The following is a 13,090-nucleotide window of genomic DNA, read 5'->3' on the forward strand; positions in this document are numbered from 1 at the left end:
TGTCTGGTGGTAGCTTTTGCCTGGTACCCCCCCAAAAAAACTGGGCTGAAGCAAGAGAGAATGACAGGGATTGCTAAACTTTTCACCTCTGACAATGCAGGATGGAACAGGCTGGCTGGTAGCTTAGAGAAAAAGAAGAGGAATCGTTGTAAATGAAAAAAGACAATTCATTGAAGGGCTGAGAGAATGGGCTAGAAAGGCCAGAGGGATAATAGATCATATACTCCTGGACTATGGAAAGCAGGATGATACATGGACAGAAGTCAGGAAACATATAACAAAGAAATCTGGGGAAAGTCACAAATTATCAAATGGAGAGGGTAAGACTACTTCAGTTTCTCTTTTCAGGGAATTCCTTTTTTTTTCCTCCATGAAGAAAGCAGCACAGGAATAATTTTAACCCTTTTCACAGAAAGAAAACATACTCAAGAGTAAAGCCAAGCCCTGTATTGGTGACTCAGGAGGCTGAGATCTGAGGGTCACCATTCAGAGCCAGTCCAAGAGACTCTTATCTCTAAAGAGTCTAGAACTAGGGGCAAGGGAAGAACAATGCTGCTTCCAGTTACTTCTTCAGGAGCTTCTGAACCCTGGTAAGATACTTGCCTATTCTGGGTGACTGATTTGTCCCTGTCCCTGCTATGTTTATATCTCCACTGCCATGGAGTGCCTATATAGTGCAATTGAAGAGTGAATAGAAATAAAAAGTCAAGTCAATACACATCCTTCAAATATCCTGCTGACTGAGGTGAGCCTGTGTAAGGAAGTGCACACACAAAGCAGGGTTGAAATACAAGGATGATTGTTGGGGTATATATAGTAGGGGGCCTCCCTGCCTGCCTGCCTGCCTGCCTGCCCCCCCCCTCAAGACAGACTACTAGGAGGTTGTTTTCTAAGAATTCCAGCCAGTATTATGAAAGCAGCCCCCATCCCCCAGTTCATAGCCTTACCCAGCCTCACGTGGCCGCATCTTTTTTCTCCCCACCCACGGCTGGCTCCCCACTATATAAACCCCTGTGGAGCTCAGGCAGGAGCCAGCAGACCCACCCATCCAGACACCTTACAGCACAGCAGAGTTTTCCAGAGGAAGTCTAGCCTCACCAGCCTCTGTGTGCACTTCCACCATGCCAGCTGTCCAGCTGCTGCTTCTGGCCTGCCTAGTGTGGGGAACGGGGGCCAGGGCAGCCCAACTCCGGAAGGCCAGTGATCGCAGCGGCCGATGCCAGTATACTTTCACTGTGGCCAGTCCCAATGAAGCCAGCTGCCCCGAGCAGGGCCAGACTATGTTAGCCATCCAGGACCTACAGAGAGACAGCAGCGCCCAGCGCACAGACCTGGACTCTACCAAAGCTCGACTCAGCTCCCTGGAGAGTCTTCTCCACCGCCTGATCTTAGGTCAGGCTGCAGGGCCCCAAGTAGCCCAGGAGGGGCTGCAGACAGAACTGGACACTCTGAGGAAAGAGCAGGAGAAGCTGGAGACCCAAACCAGGGAGCTAGAGGTAGCCTACAGCAACCTCCTCCGAGATAAGTCCATTCTGGAGGAAGAGAAGAGGCGACTAGGACAAGAGAACGAGGACCTGGCCAGGAGGTTGGAGAGCAGCAGCCAGGAGGCAGCGAGGCTGAGAAGGGGCCAGTGTCCTCACACCCAGGAAGCCTCCCGAGACATGCTGCCAGACTCCAGGGAAGGTAAGAATGCAGGGTGGAGGCTGTGCCTGGCCCAGCAGGTAAGATGTTTGGGATAACTTGGTACAGGTACCTGGGGCTCTCCTCTACCTCCCCTGCCTTCCTTTTCTCCCAGAGCTGCATATCTTGGATAGGCTGTGTTAAGGAAAACAAGGCAAACACTTTCACATAGCTCTAGGGATTCAGCTCCTGAGAGCTTTATAAGGTTAGTGACATCCAGTTCTTGTGCTCATCCATGACCAAGCTGTTTCATCCCACAGCAAAAAGAAATATAAGGGCCAGGTGAGAAAAACACAGTGTGTGAATGATAGAAAGTTGCCTAATAAGCCGGGCTCAGTGGCTCACCCCTGTAATCCTAGCTACTCAGGAGGCTGAGATCTGAGGATCAAGGTTCAAAGCCAGCTCGGGCACAAAAGGACCGGAGACTCTCTAAGTGGGGCTTGGCTCAAGGGTAGGGTGGTAGCCTTGAGCTGAGGAGCTCAGGGAAAGCACCCAGGTAGAGTTCAAACCCCATGACCCACCAAAAAAAAAAAAGGTGCCAACTCTCCTTTTTGGAAAACTATGCTCTTAAGTCTTTGGTCAGAAGGGATGACTCCTACCTTATGGTGGTAAAATGACTCCAATTTGTGAGATGACAAAAGGCTTAAGAAATAAAAAAGTAAATAAAAGTCCTTTCTACTGTTTTTAAAAAAATCTTACTTTGGCAAAATATGCTGCTTCGAGAACCTCCACTTTTATTTTCCCAGACAACTTTGTGAGGTGGCATTTTCTCTCTGAGAGGTTCTGCTGTCCATCTGAGCACTCATTTATTTGGAGATGGGGCTGTGTGTGTGTGTGTGTGTGTGTGTGTGTGTGTGTGTGTTAGGGGACAAAGCACATTTTTCCAATTTACTTGAAGATAGTATTTATGTTACTTTGCATAAAAGTGTGCTCCCCAAAAATTCATTGCTTAGTAACTTTTATCTTTTTTCTTATTCCATGAAAAATTAGCAACTGAATTCAGTTATAGTAATTATAATAATTAATCTGGATTCTCTAAAGGTAGTAGTGTCAAGAAAAAAAAAGATAAAAGAGCTACATCTGGGAACCAGTGGCTCATGTTTAATTCTAGGTAGTCATACTTCAAAGGCCTGAGATCTGAGGATGAAGACTGGAAGCCAGCCTAGGCTAGAAAGCCCTTGAGACTTTTATCTCTAATTAAAACTGGAAGTGAGGCCTGGAGTTTGGCCTAGTGGTAGAGTGCTTGACTAGTATGCATGAAGACCCAGGTTCGATTCTTCAATACCACATATATAGAAAAAATGAGAAGTGGTACCATGGCTTAGGTACTAGAGATCTAGCCTTGAGAAAGTCAAGGACAGTGTTCAGGTCCTGAGTTCAAGCCCCAGGACTGGAAAAATAAACAAATAAGTAAGTAAACAAACTGGAAGTGGAGCTGTGGCTCTGGTAATAGAATGCTAGCCTTGCACAAACACATTTAGTGGCAGTACCCAGGCCCTGAGTTCAAACCCCAGGACAAAAAAAAAAATAGAGCTGTATTTCAGTGGTCGATCAGTTGCCTGCCATGTGAAAATCACGGGTTTAATTCCTAGCACTATGAAAATAAAAGGAGGGGCCTTGCTCTAGGTTAAGGAAGACTAAGAGACAAGGGAACCAAATGGAATGGGCAGTGCTTGATTGGTTCCTTCGTGGAGAAAAAGCATGTTATAAGGGGAAAGTTGGGGATATCTGAGAAGATTTGAACATGAAACTGCTCATTGGATTATACTGTCATATAATTTTCCACATTAGGAGTGAGATAATAGCATTATAATTATAAAGAAAAATATACTTGCTGTAAGATGACATATGCTTAAGTGCCTAAGATTGATGTATCAAGATGTGTACAGCTTGCTTCCAAACATTCCAGCAAAATATAAATATAGAGAGAATGGGAAGAAAGAAGAAAATATATAACAACTTAAGAACATTGATGAAATGACTGGTACATGGGGTACATTATTTTTGCTTTTTTGTTTGTTTCGATAGGACTTGGAGTCATTATCATAATTTTCTTTCAGTGTTTCTATAGACATGAAGATCTCCAAAATAAATCAATGGGAAAACTTTTTTTTTAAGGTGTCTTCATGGAAGACAAGATCTGAACAGGTGCAAAGCTAAAGTCAATGCTTGGGTGTGGCCTGGGGCAAAGTAACTTGCACCACATCCCTAATGTGACAAAGAAAATCCCTGCTATAATTTCTATGAGATTCACCTCAAATAACTATGTGAGGTAAAAGGTTAAAATAAAAAGCAACTTCTATGTTGTCAGAATGAATTGGAAGAGTTCTGAATTTTTCCACGAAGGAAAGGGAGCTCGTTAACAGACTGAGTAGCCCATGGCTACACAGGCCTGGGGATTCAGTGGTAGAGCTAGGAGTTGAACTTGAATCTGTGAGAGCAAATGAAAGTTTGTTATTAACAAAAGTAGTATGCGGCATTAATAGATAAACTGTTGATAAACAGGGGCAAGATTTTGCCTTTGTATGGTCTTGTGGTCACTTAACACATCTTTGGGAAATTATTAGATGTATTTTCTCATTTTATTTTACAGTCCTTTCCAGCTGCTCTAGTTTGGAAAAAGGGCAACAGCTCCCAAAGTTGGAATTTCTTTTCTCGTATTGGATTATTTCATGAACGTTAAGATTGGAAAGTGATCAACAAGCATCCAGGAATCCAGGCTCATTTTTCCAAATGTGGAAATTGAGGCCCAAAAAGGCTACTCAACTTGCCCAGGCCTACTTACCCAATTGATGGCAGAACTTGAACTAGAATTCTGTCATCTTCCCCTGAGAGTCACTGACCACCAGAGCCCCAGCTATGCTTGAACAGAGATGGGTCTCATGCTCTGAGATCTGGGGCTCGGAAGTGCTTTGAGAGCCTGGAGTTCAAGGGTAAAAGGAATGACAATGACAAAAAACTGAAGTCTTGGGTTCAAGTAATAGAGTGCCTGCCTAGCTCAAAAAAAGCAGGGGTGGGGAGGGGAAGGGGCAGTGGGAACTGAAGTGTGGAGTATTTGAAGTTGAGCAAGGAAGGAAAGGTTGAGAGGTACACTTCTCATCACTACTTTTTGGGGGGGGGGGGTAATGGGGCTTGAACTCTGCCTGGGCGCTGTCCCTGAGCTCTTCAGCTCAAGGCTACCATCCTACCCTTGAGCCAAGCCCCACTTCCTGTTTCCTAGAGGTAAACTGGAGATAAGACTCTCAGGTCCTTTAGTGCCTGGGTGGCTTTGAACCTTGATCCTCAGATCTCAACCTCCCGAATAGCTAGGATTACAGGTATGAGTCACCATGCCTGGCTTTCACTACTTTTATATTTTTAATCATGTGATTATTTCATGAAAAAAAAGTCGGAGTGATAGAACTCACTTGTGTTAACATATATACTTAAATGTATGAGGGAAAACAGAGACAGACTATACCCCCACAGCAGAGGTGTGCTGTAGACTCTTAGCTGTCACCCCAGGACCAGGACACTGACCTCTTATAGGCATCATTATGCAAATTAGAAGGATTCAGGATAGGCCTGGCTGAGTGGCCACATGCCAAACAAGTCCTAATTACTGAAAGCTTCTGCTTGAGTTCATTGCAGGTCTAAGACACCATTCAGTGATGGAAGTATCAACACGTACTTACTACTTCTATCAGACATGTAGTCAAGGACAGTCTGCGCAGGGATAGTTCCCAGATGCTGCTGACCACTGTAAATGGGTTATAATAGCACTGTTCCTTTTCCTCATTCTCTTCCTACAAATAGTATTGACCGAGAGTGCAGACAGTAATAGAAAATAAATACAGAAACGATTACAATATCATTTATGGACAAATAGAGGTTAGGGCAAAGCAGGCAGAAAGTTGCCAAAACTTTGTAACAGACATGAACTTCTGAGCCACAGAATGACTTACTTTTAATATTAAAAACCCAAACAAATTTTTAAACTCTAAATTTCTTATCTGGTCCAATATAGTCATTAATCATTTTTGCAATCTCTTCTAGTTTTTCCTCTACATTCATAACAAAATTCATTTTTGAAACACTCCAGAAAAATCTGAGCTTGAATACATCATTGCAAAGGACCATTTCTCTGATAGTTTCTTTTGGGTAGGGTGGCGGGGGAGGTCATGGGGCTTGAATTCTGGCCTGGGCCCTGTCCCTGAGCTCTTCAGCTCAAAGCTACCACCCTACCCCTAGGCCTGGGTACTGTCCTTGAACTCTTAAGCTCAAGACTTCCACTCTAGCCTTGAACCATAGCCCCACTTCCCATTTTCTAGTGATTAACTGGACATAAGAGTCTCACAGCTTTGTATTGCTCAGGCTGGCTTAGAACCATGATCCTCAGATCTCAGTCTCCTAAGTAACTAGGATTACAGCGTGAGGCGCCATGCCCAGCTTTGATAGTTTCTTATGCAACCCGCACAGGGAGGTTGAACCATTTGCCCGAAGTCACACAGCTGGAAGATAGAACTGAATTAGGGAATTACAATTTCTGGCTCCATACAGGACCCCGCCACGCCTCGCATCTTCTTGCCAGATGGTTCAACTCTGAGGGCCTGAATGGGTCCAGATGCTCCTGGCTGATACATTCATGCAGCAGCCAGTGGACTCCTAATCCATCCATCACACCTGCCAAGAGGAAGCGCACTCCTGTTCACCCTGGAAGCCAGCCCATCCCTTACATCATGTTCCACTGGGGTTCTTGTGTACCCTGAGGACTGCCAGGAGGTGTGGTTCCTGCAAAGGGCAAGGAGCCAAGATGAGCTCTGCTAGGGTCTGAGCTCAGCCCCACAAGTTAGGAACAACCCAGCAAGGGTTGAACTGCTCCGTGAAGCCTCCTGCAGAAGGCAGACGCCACCCAGTGAGTTAAACCAGGGAGTTTCATCGAGAGAAATATTAACTCACAAAAGTTGGTTCTCAGGGGCCAGGAATGTGGCGCAGTGGTAGAGTGCTTGCCTAGCATGCACAAAACCCTGGGTTTGATTCCTTGGTACCACATACACAAAGAAAGCCGGATGTTGTGGCTCAAGGGTATAGTGCTAGCCTTCAGAAAGCTCAAGAACAGTGCTCAGAGTTCAAGCCCTAGGACTGGCAAAAAAAAAAAAGGAAGAAAAGAATGAATCTTGGATAAGGATGGAAGGAGAAAAATGGGAATAACGGAAGGGGTAGCATTGATCAAGAAACACTGTATTTATAACCTAATTTAAGGAATTGTAACCTCTCTATATGATAACTTAATAAAAACAAATACTAGCAAAAAGAATGAATCCCAATACAGCTGTCACTCCAGTTTCAATAGTTACCAGTATGGTCCGGTCCTAGCCCCACACATCCTCTTCCTATCATTACCTTAAAGCAGGTCTCCAGCACCCAATCTGTCTAAATCATGCCTCCCTCCACACAGGCAATCCTGAGACCATCTCTCCTCACAACAATTTTGCCTCTTTTATTTAATACAGTTACTCCATGGAATCTGGACACTTTGGCTTTCCAGGAACTGAAGTCAGAGTTAACGGAGGTTCCTGCTTCCCGAATCTTGAAGGAAAGTACATCTGGACATCCCAGAAGTAAAGAGGGAAGCAATGGTATGAAGTTAGATGTCTTCCCTTTTAAGTCCCCATGGTCTTTTTCTGTGTCTTGTTTTGTGCTTGGAGTTGAAATGGGGTGAATGTCAATCATCCTTGGGAGCAGAGAAAGGTAGAGGGAGTTAGGAACAGAGTGTCCTCTTCTGCCCCCACAAGGGAAGGTCTGCAGGCTCTTCAGCCTTGTACCAAAAGAGCCCTGTATTCTATCACCCTACCCCGTGGCTTCTCTTTTTATTTTATTCATTTTATTCTATTGTGGTACTGGTGATTGAATCCATAACCTTGCTCTTAGTAACTATTATGGTCTGGGTTCCAACTCTTAATTCTCCTGCCTCAGTTTCCCTGGAATTGTGGGTATGCACAGACACACCCAACTGATAACTCCCCTCCATCTCTCTCAACTCTGTATTTGTCTCTGTCTCTATTTCTGTCTCTTCTCAGGTAGGTGCTCTATTACTTGAACTATACCCCTGAGGTTTTTTTTCCTTTGATTTGTTATTTTTTTTTAATGGGTCCCTCTCCAAATTTTGTCTGGGTGGGCCTAGACCATGATTCTCCTCATCTCTGCTTCCCGAGTAAGTAGCTCAGATTACAGGTGTGAGCCACTATGCCTGGAAAGTCATAAAGGATAAGCTAATGAGCACATGTGAGTCCCTGCCAGACTCCAGTAGAGTACAAATACAGCTGAAGCCACCTACACAGCTTTTTTTTATTTACAACTCTTCCCTAATAGTTCCATTCATATCACAGATGGATCACATACATTTATTGGACATTTCCTCCTCTACAGTACTTAACATGTCTATATATAACAGCCCCACTAACCCTCCCTTTGAAAATGGGAAAAGTGAGACTTATAGCAAGCTAGATACCTTCTTGAAAGTAGCAGGGACTGCATTTATACGCAGGCAGTACATCTACAGGGCCCTTGTGTATACCTGCTTCACTTTGCGAACACATTGAAAACAGTATAGCTATGTGGTATTTTGATTCACCAGGATGCGGAGTGCTCATTTGGGTAGGAGAGCCTGTCACTCTGAGGACGGCTGAAACGATCACAGGCAAGTATGGCGTGTGGATGAGAGACCCCAAGCCTATCAGCCCCTCCACCCAGGAAACCACGTGGAGAATTGACACAGTGGGCACAGACATCCGCCAGGTGTTTGAGTACAGCCTCAGCAGCCAGTTTGAGCAGGGTTATCCTTCCAAGGTGTATGTGCTGCCTCGGCCACTGGAAAGCACGGGAGCTGTGGTGTATCGGGGGAGCCTGTATTTCCAGGGGGCTGACTCCAGAACCGTGTTCAGATATGAGCTGAGCACAGAGACAGTGAAGGCAGAGAAGGAAATCCCTGGAGCCGGCTACCATGGACAGTTCCCCTATTCTTGGGGTGGCTACACAGACATTGACCTAGCTGTGGATGAGACGGGCCTCTGGGTCATCTACAGCACCGAGGACGCCAAAGGTGCCATCGTCCTCTCCAAACTGAACCCAGACAACCTGGAACTTGAACACACCTGGGAGACGAACATCCGCAAGCAGTCAGTGGCCAATGCCTTTGTCATCTGTGGCACCTTGTACACCGTAAGCAGCTATTCTTCCACTGACACGACTGTCAACTTTGCGTATGACACAGGCACGGGGATCAGCACAACGCTGAACATCCCATTCAAGAACCGCTACAAGTATAGCAGCATGATCGACTACAACCCCCTGGAGAGAAAGCTCTTTGCCTGGGACAACTTCAACATGGTCACCTATGACATCAAGCTTTCCCAAGAGGGGAGACACCCCTAAAGCCAGCCAGGCAGGCAAGAGGAGTCAATGCTCAGGCCAGCCAGCCCCAACCAGCATGACTCTGCATCCTACACTGTCATTAATTCAAGACAATGTGTGGGGGTCACCATCTCATAATGCAGGCTTAGCAATCTGAGGGTTTAGACCATTTCCTAGGATTATAAGTCTTTTCTTCTGTTGGCTTTTTTAAAGGAATGCTTATTTAAAAAAAAGAACAGTTCAGGTTTTCTGGCAATGTGGGACAAAAGCTCGACACTATTGTAGTTTCTTCATAAAATCATTGCTCTTGAAAGTCATATGGTTATCATAAACCATGATAAAAAGCAAGGCTCCTAAAAGGAAGAAGAGCTATTTGAAGCCAGAACTGAACTTATACAAGATGCATTTACTGTAACGAGTTTCTAATGCTTCAGATCACAGAATTTAGTTGGGTATTATATAATCCTTTGCCCAGTGAAATAAAATTATTTTACTCAATATTATCTTCCTTGAGTTTTCTGTAAGTCTCTGCTTAAGAGTGCAGACTCCAGCCATCAGATAAATTCCTTTGGCTTGACTAACCACTGCAAGATGTTAAAGGGGAGAGAGAGAGGAGAGAGAGGAGAGAGAGGAGAGAGAGGAGAGAGAGGAGAGAGAGGAGAGAGAGGAGAGAGAGGAGAGAGAGGAGAGAGAGAGAGAGAGAGAGAGAGAGAGAGAGAGAGAGAGAGAGAGAGAGAGAGAGAGAGAGAGAGAGAGAGAGAGAGAGTGAGTGTGTGTGTGTTTAACAGAGGTCTGTACCCGGTCTTGAGATTTCACTCTAACATTAGGGCAATGGATTCCACACCTTCCCACTTCCATCTCTTGGTGTTCTTTTCTGAACAATATTTACATCTTTCCTTCCCCACTCTTGAATCATCCTCCTTTCTCTCTAGATCCACTTCAGATCTTACCTGCTTCCATGGGTATCAGTTTCCCAAGCCACAATATCAGGTGACCAAACATGGCATTTTCCAAATTTTTAAAAAGTACAAAATACATACATATACATACATACATACACACACAATTATCTTGATCACTTTTAAACACACAGTTCTGTGTCCTTAAATTGATTTTTTTTGCCAGTCCTGGGCTTGAACGCAGGGCCTGAGCACTGTTCTTGGGCTTTCTCAAGGCTAGAGCTCTACCACTTGAGCCTCAGCACCACTTCCGGATTTTTTCTATGTATATGGTACTGAGGAATTGAACCTGGGTCTTTGTGCATGCTAGGCAAGCACTCTACCACTAGGCCAAACTCCTGGCCCATCCTTAAATTGTTTCATGTAACTATTATCATCTTATCTGCAGAACTTTTTCCCTCTTAGAAATCCAAAATTCTAAGCTGAATTCCTTTGGTTCATGCTTGTAAATCTAGCTACTCAGGAGGCTAGGATCTAAGGACTGAAATTTGTACCTCAGCCCAGGCAGGAATGGCCCTCAGATTCTTATCATCAATTAATCACACACACAAAAAACATCCACCAGTGAAGATGTGGTTCAAGTGGCAGCACACTAGCCTGGAGCAAGAAAAATTCAAGGACAGAGCCTGGGTCCTGAATCCACGCCCCAGGACCAGAATTAAAAGAAAACCAAAACAACACACAGAAACCCTGAATTTCTCCACTCACTTAATAATTTTACCTTCTTCCATTCCCTCAATCATTGCTTTTAAATAACCGAGTGTGATTTCCTTCCTGGTTATGTGTAGTACTACTTCCTTTTACCTTGCCAATTCAGTTTGGACTCTCTTCCATCTAGGTGCTATCAGTCAATTCCATTTTTCAGTCTCCCTCATTCTCTCTGAGATGGCACCTGGGATTGAGATGTAGGATAGGGAAAATCTTCTGGCACCAAAGGGGATGGATCCAGGTGGAGTTTCTTACGCCTGACTTGAGCCATCAGTGCAGAGTCCAGTGTTTGCTACAGACATGAGTGTCCCCATCACCGGTTCCAGGTTGAGCATCCTTTGCCTTCTCATGGCTGAACCTCTCAAGTCAGTTGCTTTTGTCCAGCCTGTTGTATATCCCCCAGGAACATGGGGACATCTCAGGAGTGGCCCTGCTCTACAGAAGCAGGGGCTCCCCTTTACTATTGGCTGGTGCTGGGCCACTTCTGCTGGAGGTTGGTTACCTATCTAACACATTTTACCTGGGAATGAGCACCTCTGTTTTCATATGGCCCAAACTATCAGGAATGGGGAGCCCTGCCAGGATCCCTACAGCACCTATTGCTTTCTCTGCAAAATCTCTTGCTTTCTCAGACTATCCATTCTGCAGTGATGGTTACTGTTCATAGGACCAGAATGAAGCCCTTTGATTTTCTTTTGAGATAAGAGTCTGGAAACTCTAAATTCAATCTTTCTGGTCTAGGCTTCCAAGTTCTAGGACCTGTTTACCACCATGCCCAATAATAGCCCTTTGATTCCAAAGAAGGAAATAACTGGCAGTTTAAAAAAAAAAGTCAGGGCTGGGAGTTTGGCCTAGCAGTAGAGTGCTTGCCTAGCATGCAAAGACCCGGGTTCGATTCCTTGGTACCACATACATACAAAAGAGCTGGAAGTGGTGCTGAGGCTCAAGTGGTAGAGCTCTAGCCTTGAGAAAGTCCAAGGACAGTGCTCAGGCCCTGAGCTCAAGCTCAGGACTGGAAAAACAAACAAACAAACAAAAAAGTCACAATCATGGGCTCTGGCATGGAAGTACAGGTCTGCCAAGTGCCGTAATCTCAGCACTTGGGAGGCTGAGATAGGAGGATTTTGAGTTTGGAGATATCTAAGGTTACATTGTCTAAAATAAAACAAGCACAAAGCTTGGCTTTAAAGATAATTCTAACAAGTTAATTTTTTTTTTGCCAGTCCTGGGCTTGAGCTCAGGGCCTGAGCACTGTCCTTGGACTTTCTCAAGGCTAGAGCTCTACCACTTGAGCCTCAGCACCACTTCCGGCTTTTTGCTATGTATGTGGTACCGAGGAATTGGACCCGGGTCTTCGTGCATGCTAGGCAAGCACTTGAACCACTAGGCCAAACTCCCGGCCCCAACAAGTTAATTTTTTTTTAAAAAGATAATTCTTAGCAGTGGCTCATGCCTGTAATTCTAACTACTCAGTAGGCTCAGATCTGAGGATCCAGGTTCAAAGCCAGCCTGGGCACAAAAGGACTTAAGACTCTTATCTCCAATTAACTGCTAGAACTCAGAAGTGGGGCTTGGCTCAGGGTAGGTCCGATGCCTTGAGCTGAAGAGCTCAGGGATAACACCCAGGCCCAGGGGTAGGATGGTAGCCTTGAGTTAAAGAATTCAGAGACAGCACCTAGGCCAAGTTTAAGCCCCATGACTCACCACCCCCCACCAAAAAAAAAAAAAAAGAACTTGTATTAGGATTAAAACTTAAACAAAGAAATCAGAAGACATTTGATTCATTTTTCCCAACTTCTACTAAATACATCCTGCCTTTCAACAAACAACACACCTAACATGTTTCACTGTATCATATCAGTTAGGCATATTAATCATTACCTCACACTGAGGCATGTTGTCCCAAAATTAAGAGCAGGGAATAGCAGATCCACAACAATTTAAACAGAATAATGACAACAATGCAGAACTGCCAGAACTTCTCCACCTCTACTGACTGCACACTACATATGGGAATTAAAGAATTTTGTTTTAGAAATTTTTGGTATATATTTCCATTTATTTACTTATTTAGGCCATGCTTTGTCAAAACCTCATATAACAAATCCATGACTAAGGATGGCTTACTGTCTTCATCTGCCAATTTGACATCTCTACTTAGATGTTTTAAAGGCATTTATTGAAGTAAAAGAAAATGGAATTTGCAAGTTTCCCTCCACACACATCAATTCTGTCTGGGTGCTGCCCCTGAGCGTGTTCATTCAAGGCTAGCACTCTACCATTTTGAGCCACAGCACCACTTCTGATTTTTTGGTGGTTAATTGGAAATAAGAGTCTCATGGACTTTCCTG

The 13,090-nt window shown here is 44.6% G+C and overlaps 1 protein-coding gene across 1 annotated transcript; it reads left to right on the forward strand.

Annotated features, from left to right (window-relative positions):
• The first annotated feature begins 1,047 nt into the window (after positions 1–1,047).
• Myoc (myocilin) lies at positions 1,048–9,560 on the forward strand. The gene is made up of 3 exons (XM_090339779.1): positions 1,048–1,683; positions 7,173–7,298; positions 8,297–9,560. The coding sequence occupies exons 1-3, from the start codon at positions 1,122–1,124 to the stop codon at positions 9,091–9,093; spliced, it is 1,485 nt and encodes a 494-aa protein (XP_090195905.1). The 5' UTR covers positions 1,048–1,121; the 3' UTR covers positions 9,094–9,560.
• Positions 9,561–13,090: the final 3,530 nt, after the last annotated feature.

The sequence above is a fragment of the Megascapheus bottae genome, chromosome 10, assembly GCF_031878675.1.
Source record: "Megascapheus bottae isolate mThoBot1 chromosome 10, mThoBot2.hap1, whole genome shotgun sequence".
NCBI lineage: Eukaryota > Metazoa > Chordata > Mammalia > Rodentia > Geomyidae > Megascapheus > Megascapheus bottae.

Coding starts and splice junctions, on each gene's coding strand:
- Myoc (XM_090339779.1), top strand. CDS start 1,122: ATGCCAGCTGTCCAGCTGCTGCTTCTGGCCTGCCTAGTGTGGGGAACG. Junction 1,684..7,172: donor GCTGCCAGACTCCAGGGAAG/GTAAGAATGCAG, acceptor TATTTAATACAG/TTACTCCATGGAATCTGGAC. Junction 7,299..8,296: donor AAGTAAAGAGGGAAGCAATG/GTATGAAGTTAG, acceptor TTGATTCACCAG/GATGCGGAGTGCTCATTTGG.